Raw genomic sequence first — 22976 nt, forward strand, 5'->3', positions numbered from 1 at the left:
CATGAAGCTAATCAATAATAATAATGATGGTTTTATAAATATAATTATTGTCTATATTTAGTGTGGTCTTATCCCTCTCTAATAGTAGGGGTGGCAATTCAAGTGGACGAGTCAGATTAGAGTTAGACTTGAGTCAATTTCAGATTGTGTTAAGAAACCATCAACAATAGTGTAAAATTTATAAGGGTTATTCAAGTTCGGTTTAGGTTGGATTCAAGTTTCTCTAGTAACTTATGATCGAGTCGGGAATTGTCAACCATGCTCCCTAAAAGTCAATACATTCAATTTGTGTACGGGTAGGGGCTGACCTTTGTTTGGGCTGGCTAGGGCCCAACACCCCTAAGCATTTTGGAGTTGTTCAGTATAAGTAATATGATGCCTATTTATTGCATGTAAAACGTTGTGGCAAAGTGGTTTTATATTGTTATTTTTGAACAAAGGTTAAGGGATTAAACCTTGACCCCTCCTAACCTTTTTGGCCTAAAATCCGCCACTGTGTTTAAATAAATAATACAATGAGATCCCTTCGATGTCTAGTCGTGAGTCTACAAGGTAACATGTTTGGTTATTGAAAGAAAAATTATACTCTATATAGAAAAGACATGTTAGGCGCGTGAGAGTCAAACTTGAGTCTCTCATCTGAAATAAAGGTTTAAACACTTGGCGAACTTCCACAAGTATTCTTTTTTAAAATAGTCATTACAAATGTGGTTCCATTCGAACCGATAAGATAAGAAAGATCAAATAGAAAACTTAGAATGTGGTGGGCAAAATTATAGCCCCCTCAAGTAGTATAATGATTCAACAAACTCTAAATACCAAATGTGGCTTATGATTAGATGAGAGTGGTCGATCGCGTGACTTTGGCATGATATGGTATTAGATTTTGTTGTTTATTAAGAAGATCTGTCCATGTCAGAAATTAACCTATTTTTTTTTACTATATTTATAGGCTTCCACGTATTGGAGGATTTATAAAATATGATCAACCCACGTGGATTAGCAACAATTAACGATAATATAATCTACAAGAGTGCATATGTAATTATCAAAACATGTAATTAAAGTGATTATCATCATCAAAATAAAGAATTAGAAGACCACCCCATTTCAATTTGGACCACCATACTACTCTTTCACATCACATTCCTATGTTAGTTTAAGTAGTTTTTATATTCCCTCAAAAAAAAAAAAAAAAAAAAAAGTAGTTTTTATATAAACTTCACAAACTCATAAACTCTTAAGCGTGTAATAAATATTATAAGGCGGGTGTAAAATTACAGTATAGTTTAAAAAATGTTTAAAAGTCACTTTGATGTACCTAATAAAATAAAAGTCATATCTATATTTTATAACAAAATGAAGTTTCTCTCAATATAAGAGTTTGTTCTCATCTACTGAATTAGGCTAAAGTGAACGATTGGAGTTGAACTGAACTGAATATTTTATAAGAGAAGAAAATTAAGAACCGAACTAAACTGAACTAAAATTAAGCTGAAGAGAACAGGCGACCCTAAGAGTAGATAGCTATATTATTGCTTTTTAAAAAGCTACCCATTGAAATTTAATTTCTATTGCACAAAGATAAACAAAACTGGTTTAAAATCACTCCAAACTAGTTAATTAGGTGCCTTAATATATTGTATGATAAAGTTAAATAGTGTACACCCTAGACATATACAGCAAAGTTAAATCATTAGGTACCCCAAACACACACAAAAAACTTTCATTATTTTTTTCTGCAATAGAAAGCATGATTTAATTCAAGAAAATGTTCATTTTGAGTGCCTAAGTTGTTCCATTTTGCACACAAAAAATTTACTCAACGTGAATATACCAACTTGCCATCTTAATTTGTTAATTAAAGTTAAATTTTATAAATTAATTTGCACACAGCATTTAATTAAGCAATCAATTTATAAAGTAGTATAGTAGTTTAAGGTTTAAGCCAAAATAGGTTTGTGTAGTTAATTTAGTTGAAATTACGTGATAATCATATTAATAACATTGATGTAGTTTATTACTTTTTCAAGAGTGGACATCACATAAGATATTCGATACAAAAGTCCAAGTACTCAAAAATAATTTGAACCGATTTGTACTATCAGTTCAAGTACATATCCACTCCATACACGAGATCAATGCTACCTCAGTAATCACTAGTTTCCGAGCATTATTATTAAGTTGGATCCGATCCCCTACCCCTCCCCCAAGGTGCTCTCTAGTCTCTATCCCCGCCTACTTACAAGTGTCACGTAGTGGACTCTCATCGTACATGACAATGTCACTAACTATCTATAATATGAACATAACATAACATAACATGCATATCTAACCGTAGATTTCTTTCTTTCTTTCCCTCCTCTACAAATTCCCTCCTTCCTTCCATCTCTTCTCCAACCTTCAATCCCCTCTCTTTCTCTCTCTAAAAAACTCTTCAAAAAATAATAAACATGACAGCGGACACTAAAAAATCCTCAGAAATCCCAGATTGTGAGTACCACCCTAACAGTCCTTCATTAATCACTCCACATCTTTCTACACCAACTCATTCTCTCTATCTCTCGAATCTCGACGATCAAAAGTTCCTTCGATTCTCCATTAAGTACCTTTACTTGTACGAGAAGGGTGTTTGTGTTGAGAGTTTGAAGCTTTCGCTTTCGAGGATTCTGACCGAGTATTACCCTCTAGCCGGGAGGTTGAGAGCTACTACTACTCTTAGTTCTACTACTCATGAAAGTAGTGATTATCAAAAACTTGAAGTTGAATGTAATGGTGAAGGTGCTTTATTTGCTGAGGCTTTTTTAGATTTATCTGTTATTGAGTTTTTAGAGTTTTGTGGTAAGCCTAATAAGTCTTGGAGGAAACTTCTTTACAAAGTTGATGCTCTTTGCTTCTTGGATGTTCCTCCTCTTGTTATTCAGGTTTGCATCTCGACTCGTTTATCCATTTTTTATATTATAAATTCTTAGTTATTTTCGGGTATACTTGAGATACTCAGATATATATATACATATATATATATATCCAAATTAAATGATCAAGTATAAAATAACCTAAGTTAACAAAATAAGCGTGTTTGTATACTATAAATAGTACTTAAGAACATAGTAGTCGTGTTGATCTTCTGTACGTACAACTCCATAGGTGTGATTCAACAATTGATCTCCAACATAGTAAAATTAGTAATGGAAAAAATTATAAGCTAAAAATTTTAATTTTCAATTTTTGAAAAGCCAAAAAATAAAAGGTAAGAAAAAGGGAAGTAGAAGTGGGGGCATACTCGTTACTAAACAAAAAACGGATAAAAAATGATATAAGTCCACTAATTTGTCCTTTAACTGGTAATTAAACTCCCTTCAAAAAAAAACTGGTAATTAAACTAAAATAATATAATTTCTATAATGTTAACTATTTTTTGAAATAATGTGAAAATATTTTCTAATATAATTTAACAAGCGAAAGGAGTTATAACTCATTAACTAGATAAACTAGACGATGTTTTAAGTAAAATATACAAGTATATATCAATATATGGATGATGATAATGTAAGTTTAATCTTAACTATAAACGCAGTATTACATACTCTATTGAGAAATAAGTAAATAACACAAATTAGTACTTCGGATATTGTAAAAGTGTACATTATGAATAATATGTAACAAATAAAGATTCCAGATAACTTTCACACTAATATAAATGATGCAAAAGCTTTCAACTGTAAAGTTATTAGCTATTCTAATTAACATATATTCCAAGGTTACTAAATTCAACTATTCTAGCTAGGGAATTAGTTCCTTTTCTCTTTTTTCGATGGGAGTGGATTTGAGCTAGATTTGGTTAATTAAAAGATTTGTTACAATATCCTGAATTAAATTGAACAAAAATTATAGTACTAGTAGTACGTTGCATAATCTACTCCGTAATCCCTCAATCATTAATTTTGAGTATGTTCACTTCAGCTTAATTTTAGCTCAATTCAGTTCAGTTCAGTTCAACTCTCAATTTCATTCTCTCATAGTATATTCATTTCACCTCAATTCAGCTTCAATCAATTCAATTCAGTAAATATGAACAGGCCCTTAACATTTTTACTTCAAATTCTAAGTTACAAACAAGGGTTAATAGTTTGGCTGAGTACAAATATTTTTTTTTTCTTTTAAAAACGTACGGATTCTACTATATATTAGTACGAATAATGGGATATAATTTTTTTTTATTTTTTTATTTTTTTATTTTGTTTTCGCTTATACAACTAGCAAATCATACTATTCTTATCTAAGATATTTTACACAATAAACAAAATTCCAAACAATAATGAGCTTTTATGTGCTTTCAATTCATTTTGAATGATGACAACGTCAAAAAAGATTGGTAGGTTTTTTTTTTTTTTTTATGAATTTGGAGGTATCATTCCTCCAAAAACTTACCAAAGAGTGAAAGAACATACACAAAAAAACATGCTCCAATGAAACTAGGCTTATAATACTTAGACTTAAGTTTCATATAATACGTTATTGAAAGCAACCTTTTATTTTGACATGATTATTGATTATTCCTCTATTTCGTTAACTTCATATGTTGCATGTCCATTTTCTCACCTTGTTACTCTCAAATGTCCAAAACATCACATGCTTATATTCTTGCCAAAAACATACAAGTACACAAAACCTTTATCATAAAGTCACATACTAAAGTACATTTCAATATGGTTTGGGGCTTTCTTCTCATGCATTATTCCATTTTTTGAATTGATTTTCCAAAACATTGTTGTTTTCATTCAAAATCTCATATAATAATATTCACATTAAACAAAATATTATGTTATGAAATTCTATTTTGGCAACTTATATTCTACAAATAATTTATTTTTAATTAGACACGGATATCTTAATTACTTAATTAGAAGATTAGTAATAGGTGTTTGGAAAGGAAAATTGCCCTAAGGGCCTGTTCTCATTTACTGAACTGAGCTGAGCTTAATTGAATTGAACTGAATTGAATATTTTTTGAGAGAATAAAATTAGGAACTGAACTGTAAATAAGCTAAAGAAAACAAGCCCTAAGTTATCCACAAATCAATCTAGGTCACATGTCCTTGTCGAATCCTTAATCTCTGTCTTCACTTATATATATGATGTTCATTTTGTGAGGATTTATCTACTAATTGTTTTACTGTAAAACGAGTCTAATCTAACTACTTAAGAATGGATTAAGAGTTTCTACTTTTATAATAGTATGTCAATAATGCAAATTGAATTACATTGACAATTAGGTTATCTAAATAGAATAGTGAAAACACACAAAAGCAATTGAAATAAAACAGGTGAATCGTTACCACACTATCCCCACTACTTGAGCTGAACTTATTGGTAACAATTTTTAGCAAATTAACAAATTAAAACGCATACATGCATATTATTACAAAATAATTCATAGCATACATGTAAAGCAACATCTATATGGATCACTATCTAATTAATCTAATATATGAATTCTTCATCTTTCTTTCTTTCTTTCTTTCTTTCTTTCTTTCTTTCTTTCTTTTTTTTTTTTCCTTTTTAATTTATGACATAAGACGTAGCACATATGTATGTCAATCATCACTATAGACAAGTAAAATCCTTCATTGGCAAAGAACAAAATTTTTGAATTATCTTATGATTAGAATTTAATAAAAAATATATATTTATTCCATTGACAAGTAGTTAAAAGTACTATAATCCATTTAATTTATTATTAGCAAAGTGATGTGAACGGGAACAATGATTAACTTTTTGATTGGAAAACTAAAAAATCATTTGAAAGACCGATGAGCTCGCAATTTATGGGATGGCTTTCTGTTTCTTTTGCCCTTTTCTTACCCTTTGCTAAATCCTTTTTGATTTAAATATCATATCCTAAAAAATAATAATGTATGAATATCACTATATCTCTTTCAATTTTATTTTGTTAATTTTATTGCTTTGGAATTATTCAAGAAAATGACAATAAAGCCATGGATGACCCTACATTTCATGTGCAAAATTTACTCATTTGGATTTAGTGTCACTAGCTCCTCTATTGTTCTTTTCACTACTTGTTGGTTGGTGAATTTGTGTGTTTTTTTTTTCCATCCTCAATATAATAAGAAATGATTATTTGAAATTATACTTGAGACTAATCTACAAATATTTAGGCAATATTATAAATTTATAGTAATTATATAAGTTAATATAAGTATATATATAAATAGTGTAAAAGTAAAGTTGATATCTAAAAGATACTCACCTTAATAATTTAACAAAAAAATTTAAGTCTTTTATGAAGTATAGTATGTCTTAAATTCACGATAAAGAAGTGATATCTTAGCTTGTCTCATGTAGTTATCTCATTTTTACCACTTAACAAATTAAATAGTCTTTTCAAAATGTTTAACTTTAATTTATTTATACGGCTATATATTTGTGTCTCATATTATATGCAATGAATAAAAATTTGCTCCGGTCAATAACTAGTTTTGTGCTAACATACACACGTACCTTATTCTCTAATACAGGTAACTAATCTCAGGTGTGGTGGAATGATCCTGTGCACAGCAATCAATCATTGCCTATGTGATGGCATTGGCACATCACAATTTCTCAATGCTTGGGCCCACATCACTTCCAATCCCAATTCTGATCCACCAATCCAGCCATTCCACTATCGACACGTGTTAAAACCTAGGACCCCATCAAAAGTTACCTTTACTCATCCAGTGTTTACTAACTTTACCCCTAAGATTGGAGAAAATGGCCATTTTGCCCTCAACAAATATTTACAGTCTCAACCCCTTGTTGCTACATCCATAACATTCAACCCCTCCCAAATTCTTAAATTAAAAAGTAAAATTACTCCATCACAAAAATGTACCACATTTGAAGCCCTTGCATCTCACACGTGGCAAGCGTGGGTTAAATCATTAAACTTGTCACATTTGCTTAATGTTAAACTTCTTTTCTCAGTTAACATTAGAAAAAGGGTAAAACCAGAGTTACCACAAGGGTATTACGGGAATGGGTTTGTTCTTGGATGTGCCGAGACAACGGTAAAAGATTTGGTCACCAACAACTTATGCCATGGGGTGAAGTTGGTCCAACAAGCTAAGTCGTGTTTAAATGACGATTATATAAGATCTATGATAGATATGTTGGAGGATAAAAAGGTAAGAACAGATCTATCAGCAACATTGGTAATTTCTCAATGGTCTAAGTTAGGTTTAGAAGATTTGGATTTCGGGTTAGGAAAACCATTACATATGGGTCCAGTAGCTAGTGATATTTATTGTTTATTTCTACCCGTAGCTAAAGATCCTGAATCTGTGAGAGTTCTCGTATCGTTGCCTCCAAAATCTGCTGAAAAGTTTGAGTTTTACATGACTCAATTTTTGGAATGTGACCGAAATATCGAGTTGAATGGCTATCATAATAACGATGGAGATATGTTAACATATTAAGATGGTACATGTATTGCACCACCTTTTCCTCCTAACATGTAATTATTTTTATAAACTGAGTAATATAAGCTAAGGTTGCATTGTATGTGGAAGCACCTTGGTTACCCTTTTGCTCCTTATAAGTTAAAGAGTGGAATGGCTAGTAAAGTTATCCTCAATTTAGTTGTAGAGTTTTGTACTTGAAAGCATTTTCTTCAACAAATCATATAACCATTTGAAAAGTTTAAGTTGCACAAACTATTTGCCATAACTTTTTTTCATATGAAATCCTATGATGGATTGTGTTGCCGACGAATCTTTGGAGCTTTGGTAATAAGTACTCTTTTAGTCTTTCTTACTTTCCATCTTTGACACCCCATATTGTTTGGTCTGAAGAAAGGGTGAACTTAAATCTAGTCATTTTCAGTCCTTTTTTGCCCAATGTTGTAAGTCTTGTAACATACTACATATAAGTTGCTAATAGGTGTCACACATGTTTGACTAGTACTTCAATAAGCTAGTTATTACTATTACAGATCGAGTAAATGTGCAGTATGATCTTACCAACAAGTGGGTCGTTTATACCTATGAGCCTTATATAATATAACAAAAAACTTATATAAGGCTCATATTAGTAAAATATAAAAAATTAAATTGACACCTATTAGCATGTATATGTACTGTGGTTATAAGCCTGATTTAACACGCTCTCATTTATAACATTTTGCTACAAATTAATACACTAACTTAGGAGGTATAGAGTGACTTTTCTCGACCTAACGTTCAAGGCAACTTCTTTGCACTTCTTAAAGATGTAAACTAACATAAAAATTACCATTCTACTGTACCAATCTAAAACAGTTGAACACTATAAATATCTTTTCAATTATATACAGAATTAGCCAAAACAATCAAATGTAAGCATATTGTATTGTGTTAATAAACTATCAATCATAAACCCGACTATATATAACGTATTCAAACAAGTTTAGATTATGTGCACCAAAAAAAAACACAAGTTTAGATTATCATTGCATATTTGCAAGAATGTCATAGGTCCAAAAGTTATCACCTTTTAAAACATATTAACATTCCCTTTAAATTAAGGACATTACCATGTAGCAAAATGCATGTTTTCCTTATATGACCCACATAATCTTAAACTTTGGATTTTATCATCTCAAATTCAAGATTGTTATAATAAGAAAGCCTAATTATTTAAGCAAAGATCACAGCAATATAAATTTGTGACTAAGATGCCATCCTTTTTTCCCTCCTTTTTATCTTAAAAGATTTGTGTTCAACAAGAATATCATTGACACTGTCGTGACGTACCATTTATTTTGGTATATTTTCCCCTTTTAGCTGATTTTATAAGAAAACATCAAACATTATTCGTGCAATTATTCAAGAGTAGGGCATACAATATAAGGTGGAACTCCAAATTGGAATTCATTATTGCACTCTTCCGTACCTTTCCTTTGCCTTTGCTTTGAAGACGCATTGCAGAGGCCTTGTTGTGTAGCAGTGTAGGGCGGTAGGGCCCTTGTAACGTTTATCATGCCTGACATCAACTTTACTCGTTCTTGAAAACTTACAACAGTTTAACTTTTATACTGGTACCATTCTTCTAACTTATAATTGACCACATTTTCTTACCACTGTGGTCAAAGTTTGTGTTGCTTTGTGTGCTAGTTACATTGTTGCGATTATATAGGAAGGAAGTTAAGAGACAAGGGACGAATTGAAGTAACAAACTAGAGATAAGTTTATCAATAGATGATTTTTTTAATGGCCATTGGAAGCTACAAGAAATAACATAATTTGAATTCCTTCATCTAGATGATAACTTTCTACTCTACTTTTGACTGATATTGTTCATGTTATAGACCATGTCCATCTTTAATTGAGATAGCCACCTCACGTTGTGCTAGGAAAGTAAGCAAATAGAGATAGTCTAGATATGCTCCACTCTTCACGACTAAGATTGGTGCCTTATATACCTTGGTTGTTCGGACACTAGAAATTTAAAGGAGTGGCTAGGAACCTATATACATTATTCTTTAGTTGGCCCAAGGATGACTCAGGGAGCATATTCTTCACTACTCTGCCACGGTGGAATTGATGATAGATTTGGGGTCGATTCTCATTATCCACAACTTCATGATTGGACATCATGTAGGTTGTATACACGATATACCCTTATAGATATACTAATGATTCTCGATTATGAGTCTAAATGACTGAGGTTTCCTTGCGCGTTGAGGATTCAAATCCTCTAATCACCTGCCTAGCGAGGATTGTAATCAATGAGTACGTTTTTCTAATTCATGTTAAGGTTTTTGGTAAAATGTCAAACATAAAAGTAGCTACTTGATTGTTAATTGACATATAAAGACATTGACATGAACATCAGAGCAAAATGAAAGTGCTAAGGATCTCACTGGCTTTCTTCCATAACTTCTACGCTTCAATGCGTCGAATTTTGTAACTTCATAGTTCAGTTTCATAAACTAACAAACCATTTTTTTTATTGAAAGAAAACTCCAACCTCAAAATACATTTTATTTTTCAGGGAAGCGGCTAACACTTGGTATCCTATGACCCTATGTTTAGATAACCAAGTGAGTGACCACCCAAGGGAAGGGTGAAGTGAGGCTGTGACTTAACCATGTAAGTCGGGGTGAGCACCAGCTAAGCTAAATGTCGTCCTCAGTTATTATTACAACATAGTTACAATTGTGCCTCGGCACATTCTAAACTGTACAATAAGAAAAAATAAGGCCAATTGTCAGGAAGGTTACAGGTATCATATGGATACAACAGATGGTGCAGACAAAAATCTACCTTCAAGTTCAAAGATCACTGTGATCAATATGTCAGTATAATCAAGATGTAATGAAGTCACCAGAGACGTCATCATAAACTGTCAAGCCGATGAGGCCCATTTCCGTCAGCCTCACCACTCTCATTTTGAAGAATGTTGCCTGAATCATCCAACCACTCTTCTAGTCTAGCTTCCCTATCAGCCTTGAACTCATCATATTCTATTGCTTCTGGCAATACGAGTTGAGATTTTCCATCTACGGATAAATTGCCGCCTTCAACTGCCTCATTTTTAACCTGACTAGATATAGGCAAATCATCAGTTTCCTCCACCTGAGTGGAACTATTGCTTCCAGAAGGTAATGGCTCCTTTATATCGAGTTGAGTACCTTGTGCCCACTTCAAGTTAACTGCCTTTTCCTTAGCAGACTGGAACACGCTTGAAAAGTAACTTCCTGACTTCACAACATCATTCTGGTCACTAATTGCAGAGCGGGCCCATGCTGAGCCCCAGGAACTGGCTGCACCAGCCTGATAACTTGAAGTGCGTTGATGGATAACACCTCTAACCGGCTGTTTGGTTGACATTATGGTCAGAGATGTCTTAATATCTCGAATCATTGCATCAATAACTGGGGAGCCACAATTTTTCATCGTCCTTGTCATAGCTACAGAATCCTCCAAATCTTCAGTGTGTAAACTCACTTCATGTGACTTTTCCAAGATGTTATTCTTGAGCCTGATTATGTTAGGCACTGCTTTCTGGGCATGCTGCTGGATGTAGTATAGTCCTACAGAAGGTTCGTTTGCCACGTACTTAATCATATCTCCCAAGTTCTCATTTATCTCAACAAAGCCATCAGCAGGAGAGAGTTCACACATTTACTACAAGTACACAAACTGGAAAGTTAACAATATGCCACCTCCAAAGATAATCTAATACAATGAACACGTGAAGTTTGATAGTATATGTATATTTACTTCCAGAATCAATGGATAGAAATTTAGTAGAAAAGATACGGAGAATAAAAGGTCAGAAGTTTCACAACCTATGCAATGTACAAAATCTTTTCTGACTCCTGGGCTTTCTATGAGTTACGAATCTTACGATTAGTAGCTGGCATAAATATCACATAGCTTATCTGACAGGTACTGATCAATTGAAGGTCTCAAAGAGATTGACCCTTCTACAGACAAACAATCTTCTCTTCTTAAATACAAATCAGTAGCACTACCTTGAGAAAAGGCATTCCTAACTTTGGATCTAATACTATAGTATAGATTTATAACCTTATATATACCAATCTAATGATATAGCATTTTCAGCTGAACGAACACATATTTAAGTATTCAATTAGAATCAAGTTGGCCTTTTAGAAAATTAGAAGTCCATAATAATATTGGAGGTCTGGAGGATGAGAAAAAAGGATCATAACCAATGAGGCAGGCAGAAAAAATAATCCGGAGTAACTAAGAGAAGACCTGTTCCAGTTCCAATTTACAAAAATTCTAGAGGCAATATAGGTCTCTTATGTTCTCCCAAAGCATCAGTCTAGAATGTCAATGCAGCTATAAGGTCAAAAGGTCATCTCCAGTGAGGTCAAGATGTATGCACCCTCATTCCTAACTAATCAAAAAAAGAAGAGAGCTGCACATCAAAATTGCATTTTTATCCAGTTCTGGATTTGATTTCAACAGATGATCTAGAAACGAGAATGAACTGAACACAAAAAAGCAAAGGACGTCAGAGCAGCAACTCATAAGAAGAGAATGTAAACCATAAATCAACGTCTTTTAAGTATGTCAACCATAAAAAGGTAAGGGAAGGCCTAATTAAAGCATGGTCTTTTGAGTATGCAGACAGACTGGATGATAGAAATATCAGCCCAGCCCTTCCTGTATCCATTACTTAAAGATTTTGTGATTGATAAGGTAGTCCCCGTAGTTTGGATCTCTGTGAGAACAAAGCATTTAGTTCTGCACTAAAATAGCTTACTTCAACAAACTTAATCACACGCTACAATGGCCAACCTCTGCAGAAAAGCTGTGTCTAAACTCAGATGGGTTTCTGAAAGTATGCTATAATTGTATTCATGTCCATTTACTCTTCACCAAATAAATCAAAAAATAACACCAGAAATGAGTTCAAGCTTTCTTATATGGTAAAATCCTTTGTCTTTACTAAATAATCCATTGTCGAATCATGGATAGCATTACCATGATAACACATCCTTACTAGCTACATGCCTACATGTCATGTTCCCAAATCTGTTTGACAGGTGTATACACATCCCATAAACTACAAAGTTCTACAATCAATTATAATGTTGCAGAGATCTTTAGGCCTTCGGGAACGTGAAGGACATCAGAAATCTTTTCCAACTACGCATTACAACCATGACCTTACCAACATCTCCGTAATTAAGGCTATACTGTCACTTGGGTACAAAACACAGCAATAAACAAACTCGAATACTCAAACCTTTCCAAGATTCACTTGTTCATAAAATATATACAGACACATACCCATAGTCATTGGCGGACCTAGTTAATGTCATGGTGAGTCATATCACTCACTAGTCTACCCAAAAATAAATTTATTTGAACATTTGGTTGTATTTTATACTTTTTGAATATTTGGTTGTATTTTTAGTATTATTATTTGATTGTTTGGTAAAAAAAATTTATCACATGTTTTATTATCAATTTTGACTCACCGGACGAAAATTCCTAGGTCCGCCACTGCCCATAGTCTGAATTTTCCATCAGTTTTTAACACTCCACAAAAAGTTAAGATCTCAAAACCTAGCTGAAAACGAGTCCATCGCCAATCCTACCATTAAACATATTACAAGTTACAACCTTGCATCTCTTAACTTCCCCCCAACCCAAAGCAATATCTTCAATCAATCTCTTTTCTACCCCTCTATCCCTGCATCCATCAACTCGCCTCGCACCTGCACTCAATACCTCCGTTATCAATCTAATTAAAATCGAATTCTCGTTCATTATGATTACAGACAACGCTGTATACAACCTTTACTTGACTTACTCCCTCCTTTCCCCAAAGAACAAAAAGACAGTTCCTTTAAGCAATGTACAAATCCAAATTGCATAAACCTAAACCCCTTTTGGATTTATAATCATCAATCAACTACTCAATTCCCAAAACAGTGGTGTTGGCAATTGCACATAAATAATTACCAACCCATGCAATACAACAAACAAAGTGCATTACCAAATTTTCTTTCTTGACAAATTCACAAAATTCTTCAATTGTCAAACACTGACAAAAAAAATGTGCATGAAAGCGTAAATTAAACACAAAAACTTGGTAATTAAATTCGATGAAAACGAGAATAAATCATACCCCAATTCCAGTTTCTGAATAATAATTAAATTAAAGTATTCAAGAAAGATTTGAAATTAGTACCTGAGATGGTCAATTCCACACCCGGAAGATGATTTGTATTGCTTGAAGCAGATCCACAAACACCATATAACTGAGCATTACCTGAATTAACACGACGATTGAATAGATAATTTAAGGTTCAAAATTAGGGATTAAGAAGTAAAGTGATAAGAAATTGTGTTAATTATTTATACCTGAATTTATAAAATTCTGGGTTGTTGTTGTGATCAAATAAGTTTGTTGGGGATTTTCAGATTGAGGAAATTTTGACAAGATTGATAATATGAGACAATGGTAGAATTAGACTCCAGTAGGACAATTGTTGTTTTGTGGGAAAAGGATGATGGATTGAGACATTTGAGAATTCTAATCTTTCTTCAGCGAGGCAGGCGGGCGGGCGGGCGGGCAAGGCCAATTGTTTTGGATATGGATACGGATACGGATACTAATATTGATGTAGTTTGTAGTTTTGTACGAGTTGATCAGTAGATATAGTTCAGAGTTGATGAGATCATGAGAGATCCTTTTATCTAAATCCGAGACTTGATTTGCTTTCCAAAAAACAGTGAGAAAATATAAAAATAGAATCTGAATTTATTAAATCAAAATTGATATCAGTATCAAAATTGAGATCTCTAAAATAATATACCATCAAATCCGCTGCTTGATTTGCTTTCCAACAGAGAGAAAACATGCCAATATCCCAAAGAATATGGATTTATCAAATCAAAGCTCATATCAGTATCAAGATTATGATCTTCCAAAGAATACATCACTATTCTAATCCGATTCATAATATTAATCACATAATGACATTTCGTGTATCATTCTAACATCCTCCATTTATGGGATACCTTATAAAGATACACCGTGACGATTTTGTATATTTTATAAAACTTTGTTGTGATACACAGTGAAAAATCGGAAAAAGGAAACCTAGGTAAAATAATTATCACCTAAGTTATGGACCTAAAAAAAAATAACAAATCTGAAAAACGTGTGAAGTCTTCTTGGTCAACTGGAATATCTTTATTTAATCCCACAAAAACACAACATGTTTCTTTTTGTTTGGTTTAACAGATACCGTTAATAACCCCTAAATCAAACTCCTTCATCTTGCTGCTGCTTCAGGTTTCTCTATCTCTCTCAATTTGTTTTTGTTTAGTCTATTTAATTTACTTTAATGTGTTTGATTTTATTTATATTGTCAAGTAATTCATTTGAATTATATGTGGTGCCAATTTTTTTATTTAAAGATGCAATTTTTTTCAATATTTTGGATTATGTTGTCGATTTCTAGGTTTCTTTAATTTTTGGCTCAATTTTCTCGTGTTCATCATGTATTGTTGCTGAATTTTGTGTTATTATTATAAATCATGATGAATTTTTGTCGAATTTTGGGTAGTGGGTATATTAGGGTTTCATCGAATTGATTTCTGTCGTTTTTCTGGCTGGAGGACGAATTAGGGTTTCAATGGTTCATGTTGGCTGTGAGGTTGAATATCCTTTTTTATTTGTTACATATAAATCATGCGAAGGTGTGAAGTTTGCTTTGGAAGTTTTGTCTTAGTTGGTTTGCTGTAAATTGATGAGGAAAATCAAGCGTGGGAAAGTATAGTTTGTAATCTGTTATACTAAGAAACTATAAAATTGTAAAGTCTGAGAGATCTGTGGAAATCTTTGTGTTTCGTTTGGTTTTATGTAGCTTTCCGCCTTTCCGTTGAATTTCTTTAGATAATGATGGGATATTTTGGAAAGTTAATATAGAATAAGAAGAAAATTTGAATACTGGTTCCATTATACCTCTGTAGTTTGTAATCCGTTTAATTTCTATTGCAGTTGTTTTTGTTACATATAAACTAGATGCTGATAAGCCGGACGAATTATAATTACTGGTTCCATAATCATACCTCTGTAGTTACTTAGTTAGATTTGCATAGATATCCTGGGATCAGTTGGTTTAGTAACCGTTTGAGTAAGTTATTATATGTCTGTAGGGTCCCTTGATACTTGAAGTTATATTATAGCTGTGGTAGCTGATGTAGTTTCTTCTGATTAATTTTTATTTTATTTTTTTCAAAATTGTGCAGCAATCTTGTTAGTGGAAAGCTCTTAATCAATTCAGCTGTAACTTTAGAGGTGCCATTCCTATAGATTTGTGGCGGGAAGAGCCTCTTTAAGTGAAATTGTGAAAATGCCAGCGAATGCTTCTCAGAATGGCAATAATGCCACTTGTAAAGATTTCACTGGTAACCTTCATCCAGGTACACGTGGCTGGTACTTCACCAAAGATGAAATAGACAACTGTTCACCGTCTAGGAAGGACAGGGTTGACCGTGCTAGGGAATCTTCTCTGCGGAAATTATATTGTTCATTTATTAAAGATCTTGGCATGAAGCTTCGAGTGTAAGTGCATCTGTTGCATACATTATTACAGTTTATAAAGTTTACTTGCCTAATTAAGGGATATCTTTTGGATAGTTATGTTCAACTACCAATGATGTTTATTAAGGCAGGGATAATGGCAAATTGAAACTCGGTGTATATATTCTTATTCAGGTTTCAATTAGAAATTTAAGATCAGGGGAAAGCTTTAGAAGATTCTGCTAGTTCTATAATGTGTACTTTTTTTTTTTATTAAGTGTGATATTATACATTTCAGGAGCCCAGTCACTACGGCAACTGCAACAATGTTCTGCCATCGATTTTTTATGCGCCAATCTCATGCGAAGAATGATTGGCAGGTAATGTTGCAATCCTGACTTGGCCTGCTGTATATATATATCAGGAAATGCAGCTGTATATTAAAATTTGCAAAGGGTTCCTGTTTGTCTTATTGTAATACTAAGTATTTATTCATTAGCATAGTAGATAGTAATGATGGAAGATAATTTACCAAGAAATACTACCTCATCCCTGCCTTTTTTAATACCCCCTCTTCTGTGTTCTTCTCTTCTTCTTTCAAGCTTGTGTGCTTATTTATTGCGTTGTCTCTATAGGATCTATGCTTCAAATATTTCAAAAGGAGACCATGATTACAATATACTTGTATCTTTTAGAAGTATCTATAAAAGCTACTAGCAGCATTTTTGCTTCCTGCTTGTGTTTCATCTTTGCTGGATAAAAATATGTCTAATTTGTTTTTATATAGAGACCTCATGAATCCTCTGTGTTCCTCTCTTCTTCCTTCAAGCTTGTGTGCTTATTTATTGCGTTGTCTCTGTAGGATCTATGCTTCAAATATATTTCAAAAGGAGACCGTGATAACAATATACTTGTATCTTTTAGAAGTATCTATAAAAGCTACTAGCAGCATTTTTGCTTCCTGCTTGTGTTTCATCCCTGCTGGATAAAAATATGTCTAATTTGTTTTTATATTGAGACATCATGAATCCACAAGAGCACAACAATAGTTTATAATTTATTTAAAAGAGATATTAGTAGCGTCTCATTCGATCGATTATGTAAGGGAAAAGTTGGCACGTTTATGATATCCACAATTTATTGTTTTCTAATAAGGTACGTCAATGTTCTCGCTTGTGATATTTTGATAGTTAAACCCGACTGTTGGCTTTTGCCCCCCCCCCCCTTTGCACCTGTTATTGTGGCAGATATGAAACCTTTTGTGATTTAAAAAAAATGTTGTAAAAAGTATTATCTAGAATCTCTTTGGAACTGGCTTTTAAACTTTTAGTATGAGTTTTATTCAAGTGTATTGTCAGGTTGTATCTATATTCATCTTGGAAAAGCCTAAAGGGTTCTTTTACTTAGAGTTCCTGGATTTGTTTTCATTGTTTCTACCAACCCCTCTCTTTTAAATAAGGGGATGTAGCTCATTTGGTAGAGCGCTTGCTTATCATGCGAGAGGTATGGGGATCAATACCCCGCATCCCATAAATTCATCGTTTTTATTACCTTGTTCTTAGATTTTAATATCCCTTAAAATCTAACCAAAATTTTTTCCAGTTATAGAAAATATATCTACAACCTACAAGTGTAATATATCTGTAGTTCATATAACTTGATGTTCAAAGTTGCAAAAAGCAATCAGTGACCTAAAGAACCCATCTTCATTCATTAAGAAAATTAACTTTCTACACATCACAAGTAGCTGAGTAGTTGAGGCTGAAGCAGCTGCAGATGATACAAAGAAAAAATATTCTTTTTCTTTAAATTCTTCTCATAAATAGGGCTTCTTTCTTTATCGTTTGCTCTATGTACTTTGTTCCTTTTCAATTTGGTCTAATAATTGTATTTCTACAAAAATGATCATTTATCATGTGAAAGTTATATCTAGTAGGGTAATTGAACACAAAGCATAGAAAAGTTTAATTGTATAGGGAGTAGGGACTGTCAAATGCAGTTGGAGATTGTAGTGTTCAAATGACTTTTGCCACACTACTGTTCCTAGTGGGTGATCTGTCCTCACAAATGTGATGGTACAAATTATGCAGACAGTTGCAACTGCTTGCATGTTTCTTGCTTCCAAAGTGGAGGACAACCTACGTCCGTTGAGGGATGTTGTCTTGGTGGCGTATGAATTAGTCTATAAATGGGATCCTTCTGCATCTGAGAGAATCAAACGACGGGTACGTTGGTCCTTTCGTGTCCATAAATTTACTACAATAGTTATTTTTCTAGGTGTTGCTGAATTTGAAATCTGTCTTGCTTTCATCTTGTAGGAGGTTTATTATAAGCAGAAGGAGCTAATTCTAGTTGCTGAGAATCTTCTGCTAGTGACAATCGACTTTGATATGGCAATTCAACACCCATTTAGCCCACTTGTTGGTGCTTTAAAGAGGCTAAAGATCTCAAACAATGAAGTTGCAAAAGCAGCTTGGAATCTTGTGAATGAATGGTAAAGATTTCCCCTTTTGATTACTCATCTTTGTTTACTATTGGGCTAAAGTTTGTATCTGTATCTCAATGTTGCTCAAATAATCTGTTCCTGTGCTTTGTAGGCTTAGAACAACGTTATGCTTGCAGTATAAGCCACACTACATTGCTGCTGGATCCTTGTCAGTTGCAGCCAAGCTTATTAATTTCAAACTGCCAATGGTTGATGGAAAGGCTTGGTGGCTGCAGTTTGACGTGTCACCTAAGCATCTAGAAGGTTTGTGATTATTTATTTGTCATCATTTCTATTTTTTTTTCCTGCTGTTGAAACAGTGATTAGCCAGTGGAACTTTGGGAAAGGTATACATCACCTGAATTTTGAAAATTTCGGATAAAATTGTTTCTGAGAACCTTGAGAAATTGGGAAAATATGTGTTATTCTGTGATTCTTTAATGGTCAATTCATTGCTAGAGAGAGAAAGGTATGTGCAATTGGTAACAGAATGAGAGAGCAGGATATTAAAGGAAGATTGCAAAAATCACATGAACGCTTGAGCTTTTTATTTGCTTAGTCAAAACCATATTACCCTTTTCTTTCTTGCCACTGCCAAGTGGCCAAGTCCCAATTAATTTTACAGCGGCGGCCCTTTGCTCTTCCCTTCCCTAATCTTTCTATCCCCTCCAACAATTTCCAGCCAAATTCTCTTTTTTCTCTCCTGTGGTTCCCTTCCCTGCCACAGTCCTATTGCTATCTTTTCTCCTCCCTCACCCAACCCTTCTGGACCCTCAACCATCTTTGGAGCCCTTTCCGCCAACATATTGCCTTCTTTGTATATGGATGGCCTGAAGCTTGGCTTTTGATGGACCTTGGTGATTAATCCTTTCTCGAAGAAACAAATTGAGGCAAAATATTGGGCGATCTCCTTTTCTATCTACCGGGAGCTTGGAGGTGATTGAGCTGACCGGAACTGTGACTGGCTTGCCAAATGCTTAGGAAATTTCCGTTTTTGTAGCAGCCACCGCTTCAGATCCTGCCCCCCTTCAATTTCTGACCACTATTTTATCAAGAGGGGGAAAAATAAGGTTGCATAGTGAAACAGAGAGAACAAATTTGTTTTTAAGTGATAGAGGAAACAGGCGGAGTAGGGAAAAAGGGGTGTGTTTGCTGTTGGAGGTAGTTTGGTTGGAGATGATGTTTAAGTGACTCAGTAGTGGGTTTGGTTGTCCTGGGTCTGTAGTTTTTTCTTAGCAGTCTCCTCTCTTTGGGATTGGTGGTGGTGTATGTGGCTAGGAGTAGGAAGACTAGAAACGTTGGTTGATCTGAGGTTTTCTGTTGATTGAACCGATATTGTCCCTCCTGGGTTTCAATGAACACCACATGGTCTTTAGGGTGAAGGCCCACTGCTTTCTATAATAACATACCAAAACAAGGAATTGGGTTGGAATTTGGAAACATTGTCTACTGCAAATCTATTCTTCCCAAGTCAACCAAAAGTCTTCCCTGTGTGTACATTTTTTCTTCTATAGCTACCTCACCAACTAAAGTATGTACATTCTATCCAAAGGGTCTTCCAATTAAACAACTAATGAGCAGGAAGTAGTTCCTCGGGCAAACCTGTAGAGCAGTATTAACTTTCTCATTTCATTTGTATCCTTTGGTGGTGTCTCCGTGCACATGCTAAAAGTTTTGTGTTTATTTATTTTGTAGCTAATGGTGATGTCTCAGTGCCCATGTTCAAACTATTATTGGCTTGAATCTGATGAGAATTAATTATAAATCTGAAGTTATTATGTTTGAGAAACAAATGCTTTCAAAGTAGTAATGACAATTGCTAAATGGTATCAATGCAAAATAAATTTGGTACTCTGGATTAGCAGTAAAAATTGGAAGCAATGCTTTGTGGGGAGAGGTTGTCATGGGAGGTTCTTGTCTCCCTATAAGATGCAAAAGTAATGGAGCTTCTCTATGTTTCATTCATCTTCATTGAAGTTTGAGTACTGTTTTGTTGCTTTGCATTCTCTCAGAAGTTACACAGCAAATGCTTCGGTATTTTAAGCACGATGAAAAACAAAAAGTACCGCAAGTGCCTAATGATGTGATCAAGCCATCTACTCTGAAAGCTGAAAACTCCACAAGTCAGAGTGCACAGAGCAGATTAACGGTTGACTCTGGTCTTGAGGAGAAAGCTGCTCCTGTGGCTCGAGAGCAGAAACCTCAAACATACAAGTATGGCTCGAAGGGTATAGTTGAAAGCAACCATCTTCCGGTGAAGATAGCATCAGAGCATCAGTCAAGTGACTGTAGTGGAGTTAGTAGTGTCATTGACTGTGAGACTGTTGATACAAGTTCCAAAACTGCTCGTGGGGATGATGCTCTTGGAAAAATTGATTTGGACCGCCTCAAAGGGGCATTTGAGCGAACCCGGCGTGTGAAATGTGCTAAAAATAAGGCTGTGGCAGTAACAGAAAGCGACCTGGATGGCGATCTCTTAATTGAGAGTGAACTGGAGAAAGGAGTAGAACTTGAGTATGTGGCCGCTTCCAAGAGACAGAAGGTGCTTCATGAGTGAAGTAGAAGTTGATTTTTGTCTGAGGGGGAATTCGAACTGTCCAGCTCTCAGCCTCTCATATTACAGGTATCAATTCATTAAATTTTTAAGGCTTCATTTGGGTGGTTTTAGTACCCTTATCCAGAAATAGCAAATTGGCCAAGCTTTGTAAACTCGATCTACTCAGTTACGAGTATTGCATGAATTCTGGGAAACCTTGCTTGTAGAACTGATGTATACTAACAATTATGGATGTAAATAGTTATCCATGGGTTATGCACTTATGCCTGCTTTCAAGGCTAGCATTAAATTTTGATCATTTGTAATCATAAATAGTGCAAAACTTTCTATATATATGAGGTAGAGCATTTTCCATCATACAACTGTCTTGATTTTTGGCTTCTGTTCTCCACCAATATTTCTCTGGTTCCGACTTTGTGAACATGCAATGTTTTTTGGGCCCAAGGGATCCCAAGTTCCCCACTTACAAGCACCATTATCATTTGGTAAGATTCGAGCCTTGTATCTCTAGAATTTAAGGCAAGAGTCTTACCAAGTGAGTTAAGTCCTAGATAAATTGACTAATACTGATACGCATTATTTATATTTTCCTGTAGGCTGGGCATACACCATTCCAGCAGAAACTCAAGTACGAAATACACTTCGCAAGTTCTTATATTTTAACGGCAAATGTTACAGTAGAACCCAATCAAATTATTAAAATAATAAAACAAAAAAAAAAAAAAAAAAAAGTAACAAAAAACAAGAAAATGCGCCTGAAACACTTCTGTCGGAAGCAGACTTCATGGAATGAATCTTGAGAGTTTGTGAGACTCAATTGATGACTTAATGTAGGTACTTGTAACAGAATATCTGTCTCTATGTCTTTATTTTTAAAATATTAATATGCTTGCATTTAAAGAGAGACACACATGTAAGTACTCGTAATATAGATAAAATTTGATTGTAAGTGTTTAATACAATACCACCTTTTAAGATTTTAATCAAATACGATAGTTGTCATTCTCATACATGTTAGTTAGTCTCATTTTTAAATTACCTTTTATTTTATTTTTATTTTTTTGGGTTGCACATATAAATTACTAGACTGAAATGTAAATGTGTAAAATACAGCACAGTTGCAACTGGATGGATGGGTGGACAATGGGGCTAACCATGAAGGGTAAAAGCAAAAAGGTGAGCATTTTAAAGCCAAAGTTGCCCATACCCCCCTTGTCATGTTTCTCTTTCCCATTTTCTACTCTGATGTCAACTTTTGTCCCCTGATTTTATTTCTGTCTTATCTCACTAAGTTCACTACTTAACTACTTAATCAACTCATTAATTAACTGTACTTTTTCCTCCTATTCAAAAGAATTAGATAAAAATTTAACTTGTATGTGAATTTAGAATTTTAACCTGTCTAGTGAAAAGATTGTAATTTCCAACCTTGATTTTGGTCACGCAAAGTTTCAATCCTCACTAGGAACGTTTTTTAGGGTGTAAATGGTACGAGTAATTAATTTTTTACCCTACTAACCCGTTCCTCTTAATGTGTCTAGTCTACTAATCTAAGTCGGATTAACATGTGCAATAAGGTTTCAGATCAATTTGATAACCTTTAGAAAAAATGAGAATAAAATTGTCAATACTCAATACCCTACTAACATACAAAAACATAATGCATAAAAATGATGGTCATCCATGTTGTAACTACACACCTAGCTTTAAAATAGTCTTAAATAACGTAACAATAATCTTGCTAACAAATCAAGTCTTAGACAAGCAATAATTACCCTAAGCTTATATACTCATGATGGATTTAATAGTTAACTCCATTGAGCTACTAGCTATATTCATTACTCCTATAATTTTTTTCATAACCGACCAAGCATA

At 33.9% G+C, this 22976-nt stretch overlaps 3 protein-coding genes across 3 annotated transcripts; 2 read left to right on the forward strand and 1 right to left on the reverse strand.

Moving 5' to 3' along the window:
- The first annotated feature begins 1991 nt into the window (after positions 1 to 1991).
- LOC110724780 (fatty alcohol:caffeoyl-CoA acyltransferase-like) lies at positions 1992 to 7699 on the forward strand. Its single transcript, XM_021904243.1, has 2 exons — positions 1992 to 2924; positions 6540 to 7699. Exons 1-2 carry the CDS (start codon positions 2454 to 2456, stop codon positions 7476 to 7478), a joined length of 1410 nt encoding a protein of 469 aa, XP_021759935.1. The 5' UTR covers positions 1992 to 2453; the 3' UTR covers positions 7479 to 7699.
- A 2262-nt stretch (positions 7700 to 9961) lies between these two features.
- LOC110724782 lies at positions 9962 to 14101 on the reverse strand. The gene is made up of 3 exons (XM_021904244.1): positions 13890 to 14101; positions 13717 to 13797; positions 9962 to 11168 (listed from the first exon to the last, which is right to left on the reverse strand). The coding sequence occupies exon 3, from the start codon at positions 11163 to 11165 to the stop codon at positions 10377 to 10379; it is 789 nt and encodes a 262-aa protein (XP_021759936.1). The 5' UTR covers positions 11166 to 11168; positions 13717 to 13797; positions 13890 to 14101; the 3' UTR covers positions 9962 to 10376.
- A 616-nt stretch (positions 14102 to 14717) lies between these two features.
- On the forward strand, positions 14718 to 21458 carry LOC110724783 (cyclin-T1-3-like). Its single transcript, XM_021904245.1, has 7 exons — positions 14718 to 14826; positions 15786 to 16101; positions 16358 to 16439; positions 18150 to 18284; positions 18378 to 18553; positions 18657 to 18808; positions 20557 to 21458. Exons 2-7 carry the CDS (start codon positions 15890 to 15892, stop codon positions 21099 to 21101), a joined length of 1302 nt encoding a protein of 433 aa, XP_021759937.1. The 5' UTR covers positions 14718 to 14826; positions 15786 to 15889; the 3' UTR covers positions 21102 to 21458.
- Positions 21459 to 22976: the final 1518 nt, after the last annotated feature.

The sequence above is a fragment of the Chenopodium quinoa genome, unplaced genomic scaffold (genome assembly GCF_001683475.1).
Source record: "Chenopodium quinoa cultivar QQ74 unplaced genomic scaffold, ASM168347v1, whole genome shotgun sequence".
NCBI classification, from domain to species: Eukaryota; Viridiplantae; Streptophyta; class Magnoliopsida; order Caryophyllales; family Amaranthaceae; genus Chenopodium; species Chenopodium quinoa.